General features: G+C 43.3%; 1 protein-coding gene across 11 annotated transcripts in view; it reads right to left on the reverse strand.

Moving 5' to 3' along the window:
* CSMD2 (CUB and Sushi multiple domains 2) overlaps nucleotides 1–24,195 on the reverse strand; it is a 675,146-nt gene that overhangs the window by 540,520 nt on the left and 110,431 nt on the right. For all 11 annotated transcript variants that reach the window (XM_030823365.1, XM_030823367.1, XM_030823372.1 and 8 more), the window contains exon 3: nucleotides 17,132–17,244. In XM_030823365.1, the coding sequence (XP_030679225.1) occupies nucleotides 17,132–17,244 (113 nt within the window). The remainder of the gene's footprint in view (nucleotides 1–17,131; nucleotides 17,245–24,195) is intronic.

Below are 24,195 nucleotides of genomic sequence, written 5' to 3' on the forward strand. Positions count from 1 at the left end.
TTCCTTCTTCTGAATGCATCCACCCTCCAAGATCCAGAGTCTATATTTCGATTAATAGAGCCACGTGACATTTGATTCCTGTTATGTTCATAGCCAGCTGACACCCCCATGTAGTTTTCACACAAGCCAGGACTTCACTGATTTTGGTTTTTCTCCCATTTGCTATTTATCACACAAACAACACTTGAGTAGCCATAAAGAGGAACTTAAAAAAAAAATTCACCCGCATCTCACTGCCTGCCCATGTCAATTGTTTCTTTTTTTATTTCCATCCAGTCCCTGTTCATATAAGACCTACTTTACATGTTTGTAATAAATATGAAGAATCAATTTTGCATTCTGGTTTTTTCACGGAAAATAATATCATAAACTTCTGTACTGCTAAATAATGCTATTATACTTTTAAATGGCTGCATAAATCTTTTAGGTAGATCTACCATAATTTGCCTGGCCATGCCCCTATTGTTGGACATTTTTACAGTTTCCAATTTTTCATCATTATAAATAATACTGAAATCAACACTTTCATGCATATAACTTTCTTCTTCTGTTGAATTATTTCCTTAGGATATATTCCCAGGAGGGGAATTACTGGGTCAAATGACATGAGCATTTTATGACTCTTGATACATATTGTCAAGCTGGATTTCCAAAGGACAAATTTACATCAGCACCAGCCATGTGCGAGTGTGTCTGTGTCTCTGCCACCACTCCAGCACTGCATCATACCCGCCGAAGTTCTTCAGCCTAACTTAATAGGGATAAAGTGCCATTTCATTGTCTTAATTGACATTACATTGATAACTATCAGGACCAGGTATTGCTGCTGTGTATTTATTTGCTGACTCTATTTCCTCTGGTGTGAACTCCTTGATACCTTTCTTACCACTTTGTATGGGTTCATTACACAATGCAGAGGTTAACCCTTTGCTGCCACATCTGGTAGAATATTATTCAAGTCAGTTGTTTCTCTTCCCATTTTACATGATTTTTATTGTGCAGAACTTTTACATTTGAATATAGTCTGATCACTAATCTTTTCCTTTTGTCAGATTCTTTAAAGTACAAAGCTTGACACTGCTCCCTATTATAGTGGAATATTTAATTTGGATCCAATAGTCGCAACTATGTGAAATTATTTTATTCCTTTTTGTAGGCTGAAGTCAAACTGTCTGGATTCAAACCCACACTTTACCTCTTACTAGCTGTGTGACCTCAAGCAAGTTACTTAACCTTTCAGTGCCTCATCTGTAAAATGGAGATAATAATAGGGCCTACCTCAAAGGACTGCTTAAGAATTAAATGTTAAAATGTAAGGCACTTAGAAGAGTGCCTGGCACCTGGTAAGAGCCCCAGCAATGCTAGCTTTCATTATCATCCTCACAATCATCATCACCCAATGCATTTGCTATGTCTCCCTGCCCTGACTCCTCTGTATAATTTCCCAGTATGATCTCTAGGGCTCCATCCACATCACTCACAACTGGAGACCCCAGCACTCGAACATGCATCTGTTCAGCAGGACTCTTCAGGTGAGCCTGTTCAATCAGTTACAGTCACATCGTGAATGTCAGCAGAACAGATCTAAATATCACAAACATTCTGTGTAAGCGATTGTGAAGGCTAAGCTGCTCTGTGTAGAGGGCGTTCCTTCTGTTCCAGCGGTGTAAATGTCCATCCATAAAGGCCATGTGGGGAGTGAGCCCTGGGCTTGGTCTCCCCTCGTCCTGGCACCATCCTCAGTGCTGGTGAAAGTTCAGAAACATTCTATGCTCGACAGTGGTCCCTGCTTTGCCTCCTGTGACTGGTTTCCTTCCCCGCAGTCTGTCCCTGCTCTCCCCAATGTCTCTAAAGCATAAATCTCACTGAGCCACTTCCCTGCCTAAGACCCTTCAGCGATTGTCCCCGTCTTGCGAGTAAGGCCCAGACTCCTTCCTGTGGCCTCCTAGGTCCTACATGAGCTGTTCCCTGTCCCTCAAGCCAGTTCAGCTCCAGCCACACCTCTGCCCTCATACTCCATAACTGCCCTTCTTGCAGTTGCTCAAATGCCTTTGCTCTTTCTTCTGGTCTTTGATTCCATTCATTCACCAAATATTTCTGAGTACCTAACACGTGACAGGACCTGTCCTAGGAGCTGAGGAATCAGCACAGAACAATAGCAATGCAGAACAACACAAAGCCCCTGACCCCAGGAAGCTCACATTCCTGCAGAGAAGAACAATAAGCAAATAAACAGTCACAGCATATGTCAGGAGGTGATAGGGAGTGATGGGTAACGGGCGCTGTGTTATACAGTGTGGTCAGAAAAGGCTTCTCAATAAGAAGACACACGAGCACAGAGCTGAATGGAACCAGGGAGAGGGCTTTGGGGCCACCGGATACAGGCAAGGGCAACAGAATGTATGGAGGCCCCGAGGCTCAAATGTGCTTCACCTGCCCTGTCGCCTCCACTTCCCAAGACTAGCTCCTGGTCAAGTAATTCATTACCAAGCCCAGTCTGTTTACTCTGCAAATATAGCTGGATAAAGGTCTAGAGGGATAACAGGAAGCGGAGAGCTGGAAGGAAGGATGACAGAGCTGGGAAGCAAAGCCACTGTCCATGAGACAGGTCTCAGGCAGCAGCAACGCCCCAAGGAAGGCCAGGGCTGGGGACCGCAGGCTCAGGGAGATGCCCCAGCATCATGCTGCCAGCCCACCTGACTCTCCCAGGCCTCTCCTGCTGTGGGGTAGGGACAGGCGAGTGGGGCAGGCCTGGAGAACTGTGCAGGGCTTATTTTCAGTGGGAACATAGTGGAGAGAGTGTGGGCTTTGGAACCAGACTGATTTTTAAACTGTGCATGACCCTTAGGTCCTGGTTCACCTCAGGCAAGGTAACTCACCTCTCTAGGCCTCAACTTCCTTATCTGTAAAATGGGGATGCTAAGGCCTTGCTCACGAGGTGGTGATGTGTCAGTTGTCTATAAAGCCCCCACCCTTGCATTGCTGAGCGTGTCGAAGGTGCTCAACAAGTGCCAGTTCCTTTGTTTTCTTCATCTCAGAGGCCCTGGGCTATGTACCCTGCAGCTTGTGCGAGGATAAAGGACTGTGAAACAACTCCTATCATGTGATGGCATCCACAGGGGAAGCACAGGGATGCCATCTGTCCACCGCCAAATCTCCAAATCAGAATCTCCTACCTAATGCGGGAAGAGCTTTTCTCTCCTGCTGTTAAAATGAAATGTCAGTGGATTCAACTCTCAATTATTCACATTAATGAAGGAAAAGGTAGAAAGAATAATCCAAAACCGTGGTTGATCACTCCCGAGTTATTCATTAATGGCAAGAGGTGGGACTGAAATATTCAATTTGACACTTCTGTTTGGAAGTGTTCTCTCCCCACTGATGCTGGGCTCATGGGTTGGGAAATAAGTCACCCCAAGGAAGAGGTGGCAGAAAGGCATGCATCCCCTAAATCTCTAGGGCTGGGGTCAGTGGAGGAAGGTCCAACAGGGTCACCTGACCCAAGGGCACAGGAAGGAGACAGATATGCATGTCCAGCTACGGTCCCTACCAGAGCAGCCGTTGAAGGACAACCCTCTCCCCTTCTATCCACATGGGAGAAATCACATCCAACTCCCCACCCAATGGTTCTTCAGTACCAAGGGGTCCATCCTGGGAGGGGCTGGGAGTGGGCTGGCAGTGGTCCTGAGCTAGCCATGTTTGGGGGTCTCTGGGCTCCCCTGCCTTGAGCACGGCTATGGGAGGCAGGGTCAAGCCTGGGGCACCCTGCTGCTTCCCGTGAAAAGGGCGTTTATCAGCTAAAGACCTGTGCTAATAAGTGTTAAATAGAGTTCAATGCAGAAAATTGAGAAGTAATGAATGAGACTTGGAGCTGAGAGAATAAATTAACAGGTGATCACATGGTTAAGAGTCTCCACCTGAATGCTGAAAAGGAGGAGTCCTGACCATCAGAGAGCTCTGGGTCAGAGAAGAGGTCAGAATGATAAGTACACCTCAACTGAGGTGAAGGGGTGGTTAGGAGCAATTAAGCAGTTACCATATTTCATCGGTTCTAGGGTGCAAGCTTTTCCATATTTTAATATCTCTGAAATTAGGATGTGTCTTATAGTCAATTGGCAGCATTTTTTTCTTTCTTAATGGTACATCAACTAAAGCTGGATCTTACAACTGGGGGCATCTTAGAGTCAAAGAAATATGGTATCAGGTACCTTGAGCCTAAATCTCTTTTCTTGCCTGGGCCTTTCATATGGGGTAAGACGATCATTTATCCATTCACTTGTTTAATCGGTATTTGTTGAGCACCTACTACGTGTCTGACCCTAGGCTAGGCACAACTGTGAAGAGTGATCGTAATAGCTTTTGCACATCCACTTAGTGTTTATTCCATGTCAGGCATTATTAGGAGCACTTGATGTGTTACCCCATTTCTTCCCTACAACAATCCCACGGAGTAGGGTTTATTATTCTTATTGTCCTCCTATGATAAAGGGTCAGAGGAGGTTAAGTGACTTGCTCAAAGTCACATGCTGGCTACTACCTGGACGAGTTGGGAGTCAAGTCTTCCTTTAGACCCTGAGCTCTGACTTCCGGGCTCTATTGATTGTTCTTCCTGTCCAGAAGCACACACAAGAGTAGAGAAGGTAAACAAGGAACAGAAAATACACGAGTGATGCACGTGATAGAAGGAGAAGTGCAGGGAGCCAAGAGGTAATAGAATAGGGCTGTTGTGCACAGGGGCAGCCTCTTGGATTTAGTTTAGGCAGAGAACAGAAGAGTTGGGTGGTAGTGGTGAGTTGGTTCAGGAGAAGGGACTCAGTGTGTTTGAAAGATAAGTGGGAAGACAGAGTATGGTGCATCTGAGAACTGGAAGGGGTGGAGGTAGGGCTGATGCCGGAGGTTTTGATGGCCAGGTAAGGAGTCTGGACTCCATCCTGGAAGCAATTAAATGGTTGGGGGTTTTTTTGTTGTTGGTTTGGTTCGTTTGTTTGAGACAGAATCTTGTTCTGTTGCCCAGGCTGGAGTGCAGTGGTGCAATCACAACTCACTCCAGCCTCAACCCCCTGGGCTCTAGTGATCCTCCTGCCTCAGCCTCCTGAACAGGTAGGGCTACAGGTGCATGCCACCATGCCTAGCTAATTTTCTTTTTAATATTTTGTAGAGATGGAGTCTTGCTATGTTGCCAAGACTGGTCTCAAACTCCTGTCCTCAAATGATCCTCTGGCCTTGGCCTCCCAAAGTGCTAGGATTACAGGTGTAAGCCACCACACTCGAAGGATTTAAAGGGCTAAACCCTTTAACTCAATTAAAGGGTTTCAAGTGAAAGCTCTCTGAGATCTTTGCTCCCAAGCATCCAATGAATCTCTGAATCTTTTGTTGGATGGTGAATGACCTCAGACTCCCAAGAGGATGGTTCTGAAGTAAAGCTCCAAAACCTTCAAGTTGTTCAAGTTGAGTACTGCAAAAGTATGCCCAGGCAGAGGGGTGATAAGGATTAGAACCCAGCCTATACGCTATCCACTGAGCCATATGCTCACAGGACAGTGTCTTCTCAGAGTAGCCACTTTTGTGTGGCACAAAAGCGCTACATAGACTAGTAGGGATCCAGGTCAGGAGATGCAAGCAATAGCTACCATTGCAGGACTCCTACTGTGTGGCAGTAGGAGACTAAGGTATCATGGTGGCAGAGAAAACAAAAAAGTAAGTGATAGCTCTTGTCCTTGGAGAGCCACAAGATTTGACCAAAGGTTTTGTCAGGGGAAAGAATTGTTTTTTTTTTTTCACTCCCATAAAACCCACCATGCCTTGTTATATTAGCTTCCTTTTACTGAGTGCCTACTATGTGCCAAATGTCACCCTAGGTTCTTTCTAGACCTTGTCATTCATGCTCACAGTCCTCTTGAAATGGAGAGAAAATTACCCCATTTTTCATAGGAGGAGTCTGAGAGGTGTAGTTCCTTATCTAAGGGCATGCAGTGGGGATGTGGCAGAGCTCAAACTTGATCTCCAGAAACCTAACCGGGCATGAGAGCAATTTTATCCATGTGGTAGAGGAATTGGTTGTTTTTGAATAGCAACTCTGTGCCAGGCACTTGTCATGCACTGACTCCTTTAATCCTCATTACAACCTATTAAAGTGGGCATTATAGTTTCTGTTTTGCAAAAAAAAAAAAAATCATTTCAGGGAGGCTGGGAGACTTGCCCAAGGTCTCACAGCCAGCCTGAGGGAAAGCTAGGGGTTGGATCCACATCTCTTGTCTCCTGGGTTTATGCCCTTACTTCTCTCCCAACATTTTTAGGTTTCAGAGCTCCTTGAATGTAGGGGCCACTTCTTATTCATTCTTGTATCCTCAAAGCCTACTTTGGGACTGATATATAGCAGGCGTTCAGTAAATATTTGTTGAATGAATGAAGAATGAATGAATGGGGACAGAGAAGTGAAGCAGAGGTACACTGTATCTGCAAGCAGGCAGCTGCCTGAGAATGTTCCTTCCTCCTTATCACTGTTTCTCCCGACACCCTGACAGGAAGAGGGTCAGGGCACTAGAGTTTGGCATAATATCATCTTAAAGCTATGTTAATACTCTTCCCCAAAGAGGTAAAATATTACTATGCATGATGAACTATTTGTGGGATTATTGAGGACGTGATATGAAAATCATCCTGATTCTCCACTTATTGAGAAGTGCTGCCCAATTTGTCTCAAATGTCACATCTCTATGTATTAATTTGCTACTCTACAGTACTGATTAAAATGAATGTTCTCCAACTCCCAAGGCAGAGCCATCGGAAATGGAACAGGTTCACTCAGGAAGCACACACCATCCCTCCTGAGCGGAGGAAATGGACATCTATCATCTTCCTCCCTGGAGGAGGGCGTTGGCCTGCTGTTCTGCTGTTCTGGCCTGGAGTGGCTTAAATGCTGCAAATTGCATATTCAGTGTATGTCTATCTATATATATGTGATCAAATGGCTTCCATTAGCCCAATTTTGAGATGTCTGCATAATGTCCCAGAATTGGGGAACTCTTTTGGAATGAGGAAATTGTCTGAGAGGCTGAGGCTGAGAATCAGCAGGTCTAATTACAGGAAAAAACAAAACCAGGAAAGGCCCATTTCTCCCATGCACTTGGTTCCATTTCCATCTCTGGACCCCAATTTATCTGCGTGCACAGTGGCATGATCACCTCCAACCCTACTCCCACCTCCAAACATCACAGAAGCACACTGTGTTCTGAAGCTTGCTCCTAACCTGCGTCTCCTGGTACAGCAAAACAGGCAGCTCCAGCTCCATCTGTCCATCCCTCACAGATGAGTCTGTTTGACCCTGTTGCAACACGCTGTGGTCCTTAGAGATGATATTACTGATCTTCCACTGGTAGCAAAAGCATACCAGGGTTTTTTTGTTTTTGTTTTTTTTCCCCCAGAAGTGACACTAAGTGGAGCATTTCTTCTCCCTGCTCCCTTTTGGGAGGGGAGATAGACTAGGGAGAGAGCACAAATTGTGACAATGAAAATGAAGCTTGGATGAAAGTCAAGGACTGCACACAATATGTGCCCAGTAAATATTAGCTCAATGGATGAAGAAATCTCTACCTTCAACTTAATGTGTGAGGTCAACCTCTCTGGGCTGTTTTTTTTAGGTGAACTAGGGGATCAGGGGTGGCCACAGGGCATCTTTAAACTCCCTGTGAATCTTATGGAAAAAGAGTTGTATTTGTGTGAGTTCGTGTACATGCACGTATGTGTGTGTGTGTGTCACAGTTTTCAAATCCATGAGCTCAAAAGCCTAGGGCCTATTTGACTTCTTACTAGGACCCTTAGCTCTAAAGCCAACATCTCTAATACAAAGAGAAGAGGCCATGAACAGACTAAGTTCCTGGTTTGGCCTCATTAACTCCCATCCGCCAGGTGACAAAGCCTGAGACTTCATCCCTATCCAATGGACACAGGCTCAAGCAGTGCCAGAGGCTCATGAATATGAAGAACACTCTGCTTCTTCCCTCCAAAAGCCACGGTCTGGCTGTAAAACTAGACACACCATGAACAGCTGCATTAAGGATTTTATGCAAACTCTGGAGCCAGGGTACTGGGGGTGGGGGCTGGGATTGTGAGCTACGAAGTTGACATATTCCTTCCATCCCCTGAAATAATCCCAGTCAAGTAAGGTTGAGAGTGACTTAATTAATTAGCTGACATTTATCAAGCGCTGACAATTTGCCAGGTCCCGTACTGAGCACATCTTGTGACTTGTGCATTCTCTTCCTTAATCCTCACAACAGCTCTAAGAAGTAAGTATTATTCTTATCCTGATTTTACAGGCATGGAGGCTGGAGCTCAATGAAATGACATAACTTGCCCAAGGTCAACCAGCAAGTGAGTGGCAAGATAGGATTTGATTCCAGGTGTCTGAATTCAGAACCTGAGATCTTAATTCTTGTACTATGCCACCTTTCCCCTTATGGTTAACAAGGAGTCCACAAAAAATAAGGGAAAATAAGGGTACATCATCCTTCTAAGATTCTTCATAGAGATAATTAGTGGAATAGAACAGGTCTGATTTTTAAGGAAGACTATAGCTTGATAGATGCCCAGATCACAGTTAGACTTAGCTAAACAAAGAAATGCCTGTTTTGAGAGCTAGAGTATTAAGTAGATCTAATGGACTGAGACCCAACACTCAGAGATGGGCTCTCCTTCACAAAAGTGTCAGAGTGCACGAGATCCATGCTGCTAAAATGCAGAGGTGCAACCAGGATTCAGCACCAAAAACCTGCAGAGACTCTTCCCTCATTGGCATTTCTGATCTGCCCATCACACTCGCTTACCTGGCGATCAGTCTGGAATAATCGGAAAGAATCCCATGCGAGAGTTGGGAGTTGTGTGTGGGGAAGGTGGGAAGTCTGGGGCTAGGGTGAGAAAGAAATGTCCAAATGGCAGGAAGACTGGAAACATTAGATAGAGACACATTGGGGGTAGAGTGGGGAAGATGCAGGCTTCCATGAACTCAGACAGTGACACGTGGCGAGCATCAGAGAGCCAAAGACAGAAAGGGAGTCACAGAAACCAAGGATCAACACAACTGGGTTCCAGGAGGATTTAAAAATAAACAGTAGTTTTTTCCAATTCTGTGAAGAAAGTCATTGGTAGCTTGATGGGGATGGCATTGAATCTAGAAATTACCTTGGGCAGTATGGCCATTTTCACGATATTGATTCTTCCTACCCATGAGCATGGAATGTTCTTCCATTTGTTTGTATCCTCTTTTATTTCATTGAGCAGTGGTTTGTAGTTCTCCTTGAAGAGGTCCTTCACGTCCCTTGTAAGTTGGATTCCTAGGTATTTTATTCTCTTTGAAGCAATTGTGAATGGGAGTTCACTCATGATTTGGCTCTCTTATTGGTGTACAAAAATGCTTGTGATTTTTGTACATTGATTTTGTATCCTGAGACTTTGCTGAAGTTGCTTATCAGCTTGAGGAGATTTTGGGCTGAGACAATGGGGTTTTCTAGATATACAATCATGTCATCTGCAAACAGGGACAGTTTGACTTCCTCTGTTCCTAACTGAATACCCTTTATTTCCTTCTCCTGCCTGATTGCCCTGGCCAGAACTTCCAACATGATGTTGAATAGGAGTGGTGACAGAGGGCATCCCTGTCTTGTGCCAGTTTTCAAAGGGAATGCTTCCAGTTTTTGCCCATTCAGTATGATATTGGCTGTGGGTTTGTCATAGATAGCTATTATTTTGAGATACATCCCATCAATACCTAATTTATTGAGAGTTTTTAGCATGAAGGGTTGTTGAATTTTGTCAAAGGCCTTTTCTGCATCTATTGAGATAATCATGTGGTTTTTGTCTTTGGTTCTGTTTATATGCTGGATTACATTTATTGATTTGCATATGTTGAACCAGCCTTGCATCCCAGGGATGAAGCCCACTTGATCATGGTGGATAAGCTTTTTGATGTGTTGCTGGATTCGGTTTCTCAGTATTTTAGTGGAAAAAACTACTTTAAAGTTCATATGGAACCAAAAAAGAGCCCACATCACCAAGTCAATCCTGAGCCAAAAGAACAAAGCTGGAGGCATCACGTTACCCAACTTCAAACTATACTACAAGGCTACAGTAACCAAAACAGCATGGTACTGGTACCAAAACAGAGACATAGATCAATGGAACAGAACAGAGCCCTCAGAAATAATGCCACATATCTACAACTATCTGATCTTTGACAAACCTGACAAAAACGAGCAATGGGGAAAGGATTCCCTATTTAATAAATGGTGCTGGGAAAACTGGCTAGCCATATGTAGAAAGCTAAAACTGGATCCCTTCCTTACACCTTATACAAGAATTAATTCAAGATGGATTAAAGACTTAAATGTTAGACCTAAAACCATAAAAACGCTAGAAGAAAACCTAGGCAATACCATTCAGGACATAGGCATGGGCAAGGGCTTCATGTCCAAGACATCAAAAGCAATGGCAACAAAAGCCAAAATTGACAAATGGGATCTCATTAAACTAAAGAGCTTCTGCACAGCAAAAGAAACTACCATCAGAGTGAACAGGCAACCTACAGAATGGGAGAAAATTTTTGCAACCTACTCATCTGACAAAGGGCTGATACCCAGAATCTACAATGAACTCAAACAAATTTATAAGAAAAAAAACAAAGAACCCCATCAAAAAGTGGGCAAAGGACATGAACAGACACTTCTCAAAAGAAGACATTTATGCAGCCAAAAAACACATGCAAAAATGCTCATCACTGGGCAGAGAAATGCAAATCAAAACCACAATGAGATACCATCTCACACCAGTTAGAATGGCCATCATTAAAAAGTCAGGAAACAACAGGTGCTGGAGAGGATGTGGAGAAATAGGAACACTTTTACACCGTTGGTGGGACTGTAAACTAGTTCAACCATTGTGGAAGTCAGTGTGGCAATTCCTCAGGGATCTCGAACTAGAAATACCATTTGACCCAGCCATCCCATTACTGGGTATATACCCAAAGGACTATAAATCATGCTGCTATAAAGACACATGCACACGTATGTTTATTGTGGCACTATTCACAATAGCAAAGACTTGGAACCAACCCAAATGTCCAACAACGATAGACTGGATTAAGAAAATGTGGCACATATACACCATGGAATACTATGCAGCCATAAAAAATGATGAGTTCATGTCCTTTGTAGGGACATGGATGAAACTGGAAAACATCATTCTCAGTAAACTATTGCAAGGACAAAAAACCAAACACCACATGTTCTCACTCATAGGTGGGAATTGAACAATGAGAACACATGGATACAGGAAGGGGAACATCACACTCCAGGGACTGTTGTGGGATGGGGGGAGGGGGGAGGGATAGCATTAGGAGATATACCTAATGCTAAATGACAAGTTAATGGGTGCAGCACACCAACATGGCACATGGATACATATGTAACAAACCTGCACATTGTACACATGTACCCTAAAACTTAAAGTATAATAAATAAAATAAAAAATAAACAGTAAAATAAAACTAAAATAAGGTGAGCCTTTAAATGAACATTTATCTAATCTTCACACAGAAAAAGCCTTTCCAAGCATGGCACCAAAAATAGACAGCATGAAAGAAAAATTAAAAAATTAAAATGTAAAATGAGTGGCATAAAAATGAAAACTGCTGTACCTCTAAAGGAAACCCATTACATTAATATCCTTAATATGCAAAAAGCACTTACAAAGAAGAGGAGAAAAATTCTAACACCCCCATGGAAGAGTAGGCAGAGACCAAGAGAGAGGATTTATACAATTATCAGTACATGGCTAGTAAGTGATGACAGGTGCTTCACTTTACCTATAATCAAAGAGATGCAAATTATCACAACAAATGGGATGTCATTTTCCACCCATTTTAATCCATGAAACTGACTTAAAACTCAACAACACAACACTGGCAAGGTGGGAGGAATGGGTGCGGGCCTGCTTGTGCACTGTTGGTAGAAGTGTGCATTCGTATAACCTTTCTGAAGACACGATGGAATGATGTATAAAATGGAAAATCTACATACTCTTTGACCCAGCAATTGCACTTCCAAGAATTTATTCTAAGAAGATAATTAGATGAGGGCTTAAATTGTATGTACAAGGATGTTCTTCACCTAAATGTCCACAGAAGATGACTGGTTAGATAACTATGGTATATGCAAACCACAATGGCTTCCTCAGTGATGTGCATTAGAAAGACAAATCACGGCTACTTTTATTAACACAGAAAAACGTTGGCCTCATTAACCAGATTATGGAATTGCACAGATAACATAATCCCAAGTGCCCATGGATCCACACCTGTGTGCATATGTGTGTGCGCAGAGAGATGTCTACATGTATATTCATTGGAATGGCAGAACTGAGGCTAGAACTGGGCAGACAGCCCTACCTGGGTGGAGCAGGACATGGGCAGATGTGGGAGTCAGGAGGAGGAGGAGGAGCTAAGTGGGGCGAGGGCTCCTGGGGCATATTTTCAGACTCTGTGCTGAAAATGGGATTGTCAGATCTAACAACTGAAAATGCAGGATGCTCAGTTATATTTAAATTTCAGGCCCAGTGTGGTAGCTCATGCTCGTAATCCCAGCACTTTGGGAGGTCGAGGCAGGCAGATCGGTCCAGCTCAGGAATTCGAGACCAGCCTGGGAAACATGGTGAAACCCTATCTTTACCAAAAATACAAAGAAATTAGCCGGCTGTGGTGGCGCGTGTCTGCAGTCCCAGCTACTTCAGGGGCTGAAGCAGGAGGCTGAACCCAGGTCAAGGCTGCAGTGAGCTGAGATCGTGCCACTGGACTGAAGCCTGGGGGACAAAGTGAGGCCCTATCTCAAAAAACAAAAAACAAACAAAAAAATAAAATAAGTATATTTGGGGTATACTTACACTAAACATTATTCCCATTTCAAAAATTTGAATGATTTAAAATTCTAATTAACTGAGTGCCCTGTATCTTATCTGGTGACCCTAGCTGAGAAGCTCAGGAACACATCTCCTATCTCCATGGATGACCCACGCCAGCCTGGAAGTTCTCACATCCTCCCCTGCCTCTGGCTTAGCTCCAGTTTACCTGCCTGTGAAATGGAGTCACTAGCCTCTGCCTTACTCAAAGAGTTTTACAGAAAAGCCACGTTAAAATTCCTGGCCATCAAGCCTTAAGCTGCACACAAAACTCCCCTGAGGCCCAGCATGTACTTCTGTAAGATGGATAGCAATGCCTGTCCACAGGGTTGTGGTGGGGGATTAAATGAGATAATATATGTAAAGTGCCTGGCATACAGTCAGTGCTTAATACAGGTTGATCCCCTTCCCTCCCATCCAGCCGCTACAGCCCACGCTCTTGCCCCCAGGGTTTACAAACCAAGCATCTTCTGTCATCTCAGGGTTTGACTACCGGCCTTTTTGATCTTTTCCTTGCAGCGGCAGCAGCCGTGGGCTGACACTCATCACCTGACTTCACCTTTCTCCAAAATCCCTAGCAGCAGTTCAGTTCCTTATCTACACTTTTCACATTCTGGATGGGGGTGGAGGAGGATCAAACTTGCTTTGATAGCAGACATTTGGGGATGTCAGTCAAGGGGAGCTACCAAGAACAGGGCCCTGATGCCATTTTGAAATGGACACAACAACATCATGAATAGAGAATATAAGGAAACCATCCTGACTGGGGGCAGCCTAGGCTGGAAGTGGGGGCCTCTCCTTTGAAGCCTGTCTGTCATTCTCCCTGCTTGCCACCCAGCACAAATGTCCAAGGGGACTCTGCAATGGAGGAAGGGGGCTGAGCTTCTTCCCTGAGAGCCAGATCTTCATAAATTCCTTTTGACTAGTGAATCTCCCCTCCTCCACCCCACAATGAGGCTCAGAGAGCTTAAAAATCTGCTCAAGGTCACCCAGTGAGTCAGGCAGGGGTTCAACATGATTCAGTTGCCTGTTGAATATGCTCAGAGATAGAGATCCCAGGGCATACATCAGGCGGGTATGCTAACAGCAGTGGCTGCCCCTACTCATGCCTCCCACCTTCCATCCTTGTCCATCCACCGTGGGTGTTCCAAAAGTCAGTGCAACTCGCATTTGTCCAGATGCATGCATTGCCACATAGCCCAGTCCCAAGTCAAATTAATGGGCTTCAATGATAGCCACAGCCTTAGCTTATGGGTGTCTGACTCCTTTGTTAGCACGGACACCTGTGACCCACTTTACCACGCAGTACACAACAGCCAGCCACACATCCTGCAAAGTTTGCAGAAACCCTGCAACAGGTGACTGCATAGAGACTCGCTCGGCTACAGCAATCTGTTAGCACTGGTCTAGCCTTTGCGGGGGCCTTGCCCGCAAGGCTTTATTTCCTTAGTGCCAGTGACTTAGAGACCTGACATCATTATGTGGCTGAGGTGAAACAGGCTGTTCCTTCTGCCCTGTGAGTCTTGCTGTAGAATGTTGAGCATTCTCATGCCTGGACTGCCTCACCTGTGCCAGGCAGGTGAGAGGAGGGATCCACCGGCCTCTAATTTATCCCTAATGTTTTGCAATCTCTTTTGAATCACAGGCCTCTTCGTGAATCTGATGGAAGCTCCAGCTCAGCTCTGTCCAGTAGCATTTTCTGCCATGATGGAAATGTTCTATATCTGGGCTGTTTGACATGGTAGACAAGCCACATGTGGTTGCTGAACATTTGACACAAGGCTAGTGCGACTAAGAAACTGAATTTTAAATTTTATTCAATTTTAGTTAATTTAAATGTAAATAGCCATATGTGGCTAATGGCTACTGTATTGGACAATACAGCTGTAGACCAGGGGTAAGTTAATTTTTTCTGTAAAGGGTCAAAAAGTAAGTATCTCATTGGCTTTGCATAGGATCTCTGTCACAATAGCTCAACTCTGCAGTTGTAGGGCATGAAAACAGCCACCAAACACATGTCAACGAATGGGCATGGCTGTGTTCCAATAAAACTTTATTTACAAAAACAAGCTTCTGGCTAGATTTGGCCAGGGGGATCTGAGTTTTCTAACGTGTGCTGTATATTCTCCTAGAAAAAGAATTTTTGTCTCTAATGTCATGGAGTTTACAGACCTCCTGTTGCCCAACTACAGACCCTGCTCATGATTTCCAGGTGACAGTGTCTGTTTTCACGGGACTCTGAATGTGCCCTCAGATCTGCTCTGCTTCATGAGAAGTGCTTGCGCCCCTAACAGGGCAGTGTGGTCAGGGACACCCTTTTCCTCAAGCCTCAGGGAAGCCAGCACCTCAAAGATGGACCAGGACTGAGAAATGAGGGCACCATGAGAGCCTGGGGCCCGGCCTGTTCCCCCATGTGTCAGTCACTCCCAGCATCTTTGCTGGCACCTCTTCTAGTGTCCCTGACCCAGCCTCCCTTTCCCTGGCCCCGGGTCCCAAGTGCAGTCAATGTCGCCAAGGCCAACCTATTGTGGAAGGAGCTGATGGCCAGAGAGACTTTAGGAAGCTTCTGAAGAGGCCTCTCTTAGTGAGGATCTTGTTGCTCAAACTTGGAGGGAATTACTTTGGATTCAGGGCCAGGGTGAAGGTGTAAATAGGATGACAAAAATCACAGGCTTGATATCAGGAGGAACTTTTTTTTTTTTTTTTTTTTGAGACAGAGTCTCATTCTGTCACCCAGGCTGGAGTGCAGTGCCATTTCCCAGGTTCAAGCGGTTTTCGTGCCCTCAGCCTCCCAAGTAGCTGGGATCACAGGTGTGTAACACCATGCCTGGCTAATTTTTGTATTTTCAGTAGAGATGGGATTTTGTCATGTTGCCCAGGATGGTCTCGAACTCCTGGCCTCAAGTGATTCACTTGCCTCGTCCTCCCAAAGTGCTGGGATTACAAGTGTTAGCCACCACACCTGGCCGAGATCTGATCATTTTTTAAAAAGAAATTAGGCTATTTCAGGAATCCTCACTTTAAGGACAGGTCAGTCTTTGTCAGGAGCCCTCAGTTAAGGTAAAATAAAGTTATGTCAGAAGCCCTCAGCAAAAGGCAGGTGGAACTTTCTCAGGAGCCTTCTCAGCAACCTTTAGTTAAAAATAATTGAAGCCTTCCCAGGAGCCCCCAGTTGCTCAGGTTAAAGCATCAAACCATCTCCCCTATACCCCCTGCCACCAGGGGTGGTTTTTTTGCTAAGGAGGCAGAACTTGTCCTCTTTATGCATTACACCCCTGGCCAAGACAGGGAGTATGTGTTTCTGTATTGCTACAGCTTCACTCAAGAAAGCATCGCTTACTCTTTAAGTTCTTAAACAAAGGCAAAGGCAAAAAAAAAAGCTTTTGGATATCTGGCATGCTTTACTAGGGTATTATGTCATTACTGTTATTAATTATCATTAACAGTCTTAAAATAACACCTATTAACGATCTTAACACAAAATAACAGTGCGGGTCTTAGCCAAGAGCGGCATAATTACCTATTAATGAGATGTAAATTTCCCAGGGAAATGACAGATCTAGAAGCACCACCTTCTGAACATAATAAAGTCAATAATAATAATAGTGTATAATCTGAAGATATTAGTGTTAATTTGAATTCTAACACCATATTTAAACAGACTGAGAGAAGTACAAATTATTTGCATAGCGCAAACTAAAAGCCCCTAATCCATGCTATTAAGGAAAAATCGATTGTTCTTCTCTGAATGATATAAAACTGACTCTTGCAGGTCACTGCACAGTGTTTTCAGCTGCTTATTTTATTTCTTTTACTTAGGGTTTATATGTCTTTTATTTTCAAAAACAACCTGAGGTACCTTATACAATGAAGCCCAATATAAAACAGAATTAAAAAAATGAAAAAGAAAAAAAAAAACCCAGTTAACAGGGACAGAGAAGTAGATGTTACCAGGCCCTCAGGATAAACTACTGCACATAAGCTTTTATTTCAATTCTCAGTTTCCTGGGAACCAAGAGGGACAATTTAAGTAACTGAGTTACTGGTTAGTAACCAGCCTTGTTAGGACAGGAGCAAGCTCTGGGTCTGAAGAACACTTCCCTGCATCTGTGAGTGATGCAGTCCTGCTTGTGGCTATTAGGACATCACATCTCCGGCTCCTGTGGCCGATGAGGGAGGCACTTACCTTCATAGGTGGCGTGGAAGCCTTGGGCACTGACTGCATAGTCGCTGATGAGGTGCAGAGAGAGGGTGGTGGCTGCACTAACAATGGTGGCTGGCAGCTGAAAGCCTGTGAGCCTGAAAGACAAAGAAGTGGATTAGGGAGAATGACCCCCTTGGGAAACTACACATCCATGAAGCATTTATTGAGCGCCTGCTGGATACGCAGTGCTGATCTAGGCACATAGAGGGTGTTCAAAGACAAAGTGATTCTCAGCAGAGGTGATGAAAACCAGCAGGTTTCTGCCCCAGAAACATGAGGAAGTGACTCCCCCAAAGCCATGGTCTAATCCCCAACCTGGAGGCTTGCCTGCTTCCTTTGTGTTTCCTCGTTTCTCCTTTTCTGATTTCTTTTCCTGTCTCCTCTCTTTCTGGCTGAGGTCCTGTGAGGCTCTGGGTAAAATTCCCCATGAGTTTACAACTAACAATTGCCAGTAGACAATATTTATTCACATAGTAAGGGAAATAGAGCCAACTCTAAGTAGAAGAATGAGGATGCTTCTTATCATAGACTTTATTCTTTCAAAGGAATGTCTACTGCTTTTATAGAAATAAGTGCCTATTAGTTTTTAAAGAAAGCAAAAAATAAAAAACCAACACAATCTAGAAATAATTATTCCTGACAGTTGACATACAAAGAGATGGTGGGATCAATAGATGGCATCATATTCAATGAAATAATTTCATACAAATGGGATCAAACTGTGCATGCTATTAAAATTAAAATGTTTAAATTTTCTTTCTGGAATTTAACCGAATAAAAGGAAACAGGTGTGAAGCTAAAGGAATTGTTGAACCTGAAATAATATGCTTTTAGCACAAGATAATCATTTTTAAGGATTCCTCTAACGGAAAAAGATACCACTGAACACTTGGGAATACATTTAGGAAAGACCTTGTCCACTGCTGGGCATCCATGCATGGTGACCCTCCCAGGGACCTGATTGTGCACACAGGTCATAGTGAGGTGGCCAGTCTCCTACACACCTTTGTCCTTAACCCCCTCTAAGCCTCAGCCTGCCTTACCACACCCAGGTAGGAATCTAGGAGGAATTTCAAGGTTTAACTTTGTCCCCGTTTTTAGGTAATTTGAAATATCTGTGGTTCTCCTGGATGCTGCTGTATACCTCCCACTGCTATACAATATCTTGATGCCCAGGATATCCACTGAAGGGCATGAGTATCGGGCTCAGGTGAGTTAAATCAGACATTTGTTAACAGACACTGTGAAAACCCTTATGCTAGATGAAGCCCCTGCCCTTACCACCATCCTAACCTTGTGGGATTCATGTTAACTCAGAATAGACTCAAGAAAAAGCAAAGAAAAAATGATCAAATTATGCAGCAGGCAACCAAATAAGTTTCAAGGGCATCTTCTCTTCAAATATAAACACATCCAGCAAAAGATCCCTACCCTCACCCCATATTCATATACTCTCTCTCAACAAAAATGTATACATAAAATAATGAAATCCTACATATTATAAGGAAACAAACTTTGTTTAATCATCTTATGCTGGGGAAGGGCCTTCTAAGCAAGACATGCAGAGGACTCTCTTTGCACCTACTTGCCCTGTCAGTCTTCCATGGGAGCTGTCCATGGCATGGAGTTCTGATAGGTACTCCACCTGCCCACTAGCCACAGGGCTGGGTAAATGATCAATCACAACATACTATCCCTCATTTTTATGGACTGGCTCAGGGTATGGGGAAGAGGGAAGAGACCATACCACCCAAGCAGAGTCATTCTGAGTCCTTCTATGGGATATAATATACAGACTCTGAAAGCCTTTTATTTTTGGACCTTAAACTACTACAATATAAGCTTAAGACTCCCAGCAGCCTTTTTATCATCACACAGAGACTATCTGCTTTAGAGAAAATGATATCGCCAGATAGATATACATAAAAGCTGAGCAGTGGCAAGAGAAGAGAAACAGAACCCTGATGATGTATTTTTCAGATCCTTAATCCACACAGCGAGATCTAGCCCTTCAATGCCCAGTTACATAAGCCAACATTCTTTCTTTACTATCCTTTTTTCTTAAACTCGCTTGACTTGGTTTTCTATCTCTTGAAATTGAGTACTAATGGATACAAAATAAAACCCCAGAGGCCTTAAAGGAAAAGATTGATTAATAACTACATGGAAATTAAAAGCATGTATGTGTGACAAAGAACTGTAAAAGATAATGAGAAAAGTGCAAACTGAAAGGTTACGAATATGTGACAGGAGGAGGATTCGTATTTATAACCTAGAAAAAGTACTTACAAATCAGTAAGAAAAAGGTAAACAGCTAGGAGGAAAAAGGCAAAAGATACAATACAAATTAACGATCCACCTAATTAATATAAAAATGTGAAAACTGAAACCCCAAGACTCATTTTTCACCTATCTAGAGTTGGCAAGGGCTAAGGAAAACAGATCCTGCACTTAACAGGATAATAAGGAAATAGTACAAATTACACACACGTATTTGACACATTCAATGAAATGGGCACAAACTTGAAAAGCATAAACTACCATAAGTTTCCCAATATGAAACAGATCATTTAAATAGCCCTGTAACTATTAAGGAAATTGAATTAGTAATTTTAAAACTCCCAAAAAAGAAATATCTAGGCCTAGATGATTTCACTAGAGAATTCTACCAAACACATAAAGAAGAATTAACACCAATTCTACTCTAATCTCTCCCAGAAAAGAAGAACAAACATTTCCAAACTCATTATGAGGCCAGTATTACCCTGGTACCAAGCCAAAGACAATACAAAGAAAGAAAAATGAAGATCAATATTTCACATGAATACAAACACAAAAACTTTAACAAAATATTGGCCAGGAGAATTCAGCAATATATAAAAATATTTATACACCATAACCAAGTGGGGTTGTGTCTAAAGATGCAAGGCTGGTTCAACATTTGAAAAATCAATCAGTGTAACCTACCATATTATCAGGCTAAAGGTAGAAAAATCACATGACCACATCAATTGATGCAGAAAAAGTATTTGACACATTTCAACACCTGTTTGTAATTAAACGAAAAAAAATTCAGAAACCTACAAATAGAGGGTAAGTTTCTGAATTTGATAAAGAACATCTACAAAAAAAAAAAAAAAAAAGACAGTAGCTGACATCACACTTCATGGTGAAAGACTGAATGCTTTTCCCTTAAGATTGAGAAAAAGGCAAGGATTCAACAACTCAGTTAGAAAATCAGCAAAAGACATGGAAGAGACATTTCACCAAATAAGATATATGCATGGCAAATAAGCACATGAAAAGATGTTCAACATCACTAGCCTTTAAGGAAATACAAACTAAGACCATGAAGAAATACTACTACATACCCATTGGAACAGCTAAAATAAAACACTGTAGTCACGATACCCAATCCTGGTGATGATACAGGAAAACTGGATTCCTCATACAATGCTGGTAGAAATGCAAAAACATGCAGCCACTCTGGTAAATAGTTTGGCAGTTTCTTTCAGAAAAAAAAACCACATAACTATACAACTCAGCAATTTACTCCAGAGAAGTGGAAACTTATATCCATTATGTGCAAAAACCTATGCATAATTGTTCATAGCAGCTTTATTCCTAATAGCCCAAACTGGAAACAACCAAAATGTCCTACAATAATAGGTGAATGACTCAAGAAACTGGAGTACATCCATACCATAGAATACTACTCAGCAATAAACAGGAATGGACTATGAATACATGTAGCAACTTGGGTGGACCTCAAGGTCATTAAGCCAAGTAGGGAAAAAAAGCTAATCTCAAAAGATCACATGCCATGTGATTCAATTCATATAACATTCTAGAGATGATAAAATTAAAGAGATGGAAAATAGATTAGTGCTTGCTAGAGATTAGGAATCGTAAGAGGAAGGGAAATGGATATGACCATAAAGAGGTAGTATGAGGAGATTTGGGGTGATGGAATCATTCTGTGTCTTGATTGCAGTGATGGTTATGGGAATCTGCATGTGATAAAATGACATAGAACTATGCACACACATTGCACCAATGGCAGTTTCCTGGTTTTGGGAGTGTGCTATAGTTACATAAGATGTAACTATCGGAGGAAACTGGGAGAAGGGTGCATGGAACCTCTCCTGTGGATCTATTATTATTTCAAAATAAAAAGTTTTATGAATACAAATCTACCATATTGACTTCTGATTAGCTCCAGTCTTGAGAATGCCTCCTGATTCCTATTTTATTTACTGTTTCTAGCATAAGAACATGTCAATCTTGATGTTATCACACAAATTACAGGCTATGACACCTACAGTACCCTTGGCCTGTTCTAGAGGCTGCTTTTCATTGTCTTGCTGGACACATACACCCTTTCCCTATGGTACATAAACCCTGGGTCTGGGGAGTAACATTGCAGAGATCTACCTGCCTTGTGGCTACCCAAGACCATGCTTCTGTCTGTGAATTTCCCCAGTAAAACACCCTTTACCAATAAAAAATTAAATTTAATAAGTTTTTAAAAATTATATCTATGGCTCATATTATATTGCTATTGGACAGTACTCCAGTCCTCCATTAGATCAGACTTACACTCAGTGTCCCTGGATTGGGCTTTGAGCTTTGTCTTTTCCAGGCCCCTCACTCCAGCCGCCTCCTATCCACTCCAGCCTGTATTGCACCCTCCCCGCCCCCACCAGCAGCACTGACTGCAGCCTTGCTGACTACCAGTACCAGAACTCAGGCCATAGGGCCCGTTAGCCTATTCCTTGGCTTCCTGTTGACTTGCCCATACACCAGTTGCCCTTTCCCTCCCCCAAAATATTCATATCTTCAGTGACAGACTGACATCATCCCATTGAACCCTATAGATTAAAATAGTAAATTGTCCCTAGCGAGGCCAGACCTGTATCTGGTTCCCCAGGCCCCATCCTAGCAAGCGCTGGTTGTCTCTATCTCCAGGTGGGCCCAATTCACAGCAGCTGCAACTTGTCTCTCACCCATGTCTACCAGAATTATGCCCTTGGGTGCCCTTCCTAGACACTCAGCCTAGGGATCATCCTTTCCTTCAACTACATAGAGCCTCATGGAGGAAGCTCAAGCCTCACCAGGGCTTCTCCTATGAAGTCCTCTCCGAGAATGGCATTCCTCTCACTAAGCAGAAATTGTTGATTTTATTCCCCCAACTTAGTTCCAGGATACTTTTGCACTGCCATTAAAGATTCCTAGACCCTAGTTTCTCGGTACTATATTGACGCAAGCTGTGAATAGCTAATGTACACTGTCAACAAACAATTACAGTTTTATCACTCACAATATATGGAATTGCAGCTTGCTAGGCATTTTCTTTAATCAGATATTTACCACTGCTCTGCTCTTTCCCAGGGTTGGTAGATAAATTCTACCAGGGAGGATTCCTCAAAGGTGCTAGCTAAGGCTGGGGGAAGGGGATGGGAAATTGAATCTCCCCAGCTGGATACCTGAATCATCGCTCCCCCACCCACTCATCTTTGAGATCGATTTTAGACACGCTGATGACCCCGCAGTTAGGAGGAGCTATGGTGTTGCATGACGGAATGAGCAAATAAAACTTTCAGACTTTCCCATCTTTTATCTGACAAGATTAAATACCATATTGAAAGAGGTGAGGTATCCTTCAATAGTGAAACCCAGACTTAGTAGAGAAATGCAGTAAAATGATGGTAAGGCAAGCGAGAGTCCCCTGTGGCTATGAGTTATCCTCCTTGCAGACTCTAAAATGCACAGAGAACAGCATTTTGCAAACAGGTGGCACAGCCAAACATGTAAAACAATACTCATCTTCTGCTTTACATCAGCCTTATTGTCTTCCCATTTTCTCCAGTGTCTTTCCTTTGTTTTTGCCTTCCTGCCAAAAAGTAACCCAGAGTCTTGAAAACGGGATGGCCAGGACACCATATACTCCTCATTTCTCAGCTCAGAATCTATCCACAGCCTCCCACTGTTCCTTGGATTAAAGCCAGAATCCCTAACCATACAACTGAGCTTCCTACCTTTAGGTGTCACTGAGGCCTTGAGCACATCAACAACGCCCAGTGTGCACTGAGACCTGAGGGTCTTCCTGAAATGCCAGGTCTATGTAAGACCTTGCTTGGGAGAATCCCAACAGTGGCTGAAGTGAAATTCTTCCCCTTTATGCATGGGACTCAAAGTCAAATTGTTTTTAATGAAGGAATATGACATTTCTTCCACCCAAGTGAAGTGTCTGCAAATTCCTACCCATGGAAATAAAAGCTCATTTTCTTACTCCAGGAGTTTGTGCCCATGTTTGAGAACTTCAAGGCTCTCAAGTTGACCAACTGCTCACTTCCTCAGGCTGGGGTCTCTTGGCTTTGACATGCCAGGCTTGCAGCAAGGAGACCCTAAAAGACCCCTCACCCTGTGGGGTGAGGAACAGTTGAAGAAAGTGGGCACGTATAGTCTGGGGTCCAACAGAGTTGTCAAGGCAGAGGATAAGAACTGTCTCCACATCCCTAGGGCCATGCTTGACACACCAACGTCCTCATGAAATGCTTGGCAAGGAAGCAGAACCACAGGACAGAGGCTCCAGAGAGACACACTTGGACTCCACGCACAGAAGAACGCTGGCATTCACATCTGCCAAAGGTGTGAGTGTGCCACCTCTCAAGTTCAATCCAATTTTCATCCGTCAAATATTTATTGAGTGGCAACAGGTCTCAGACGCTGATCCTCAGAGAGGAGGAGGAACACACCAGGTTGAATCTTGGGCCAAGCTCATCAGAGACATGGCTTTGCTTTTGCCAGTCAGAGAACCAATGAGAAAGGCCATAATGAAACTCTGATCTCAACAAACTCCAATCTGGAATCATGGAGTCTATTAGTACACTGGGTTGACCCCCATTACTGGAGTAAATGTAAGTCTTGATTCCTGCTTGATAGAAAAACATGGAAGACAGGGAAAGATGGAAGAATTAGGCTTTCTCCAAATGTCTTCCAGGCACATGGAACTTTCTGGAACTGTCTGGAGTAGGGCGGCTGGC

The sequence above is a fragment of the Nomascus leucogenys genome, chromosome 12 (assembly GCF_006542625.1).
Source record: "Nomascus leucogenys isolate Asia chromosome 12, Asia_NLE_v1, whole genome shotgun sequence".
NCBI classification, from domain to species: Eukaryota; Metazoa; Chordata; class Mammalia; order Primates; family Hylobatidae; genus Nomascus; species Nomascus leucogenys.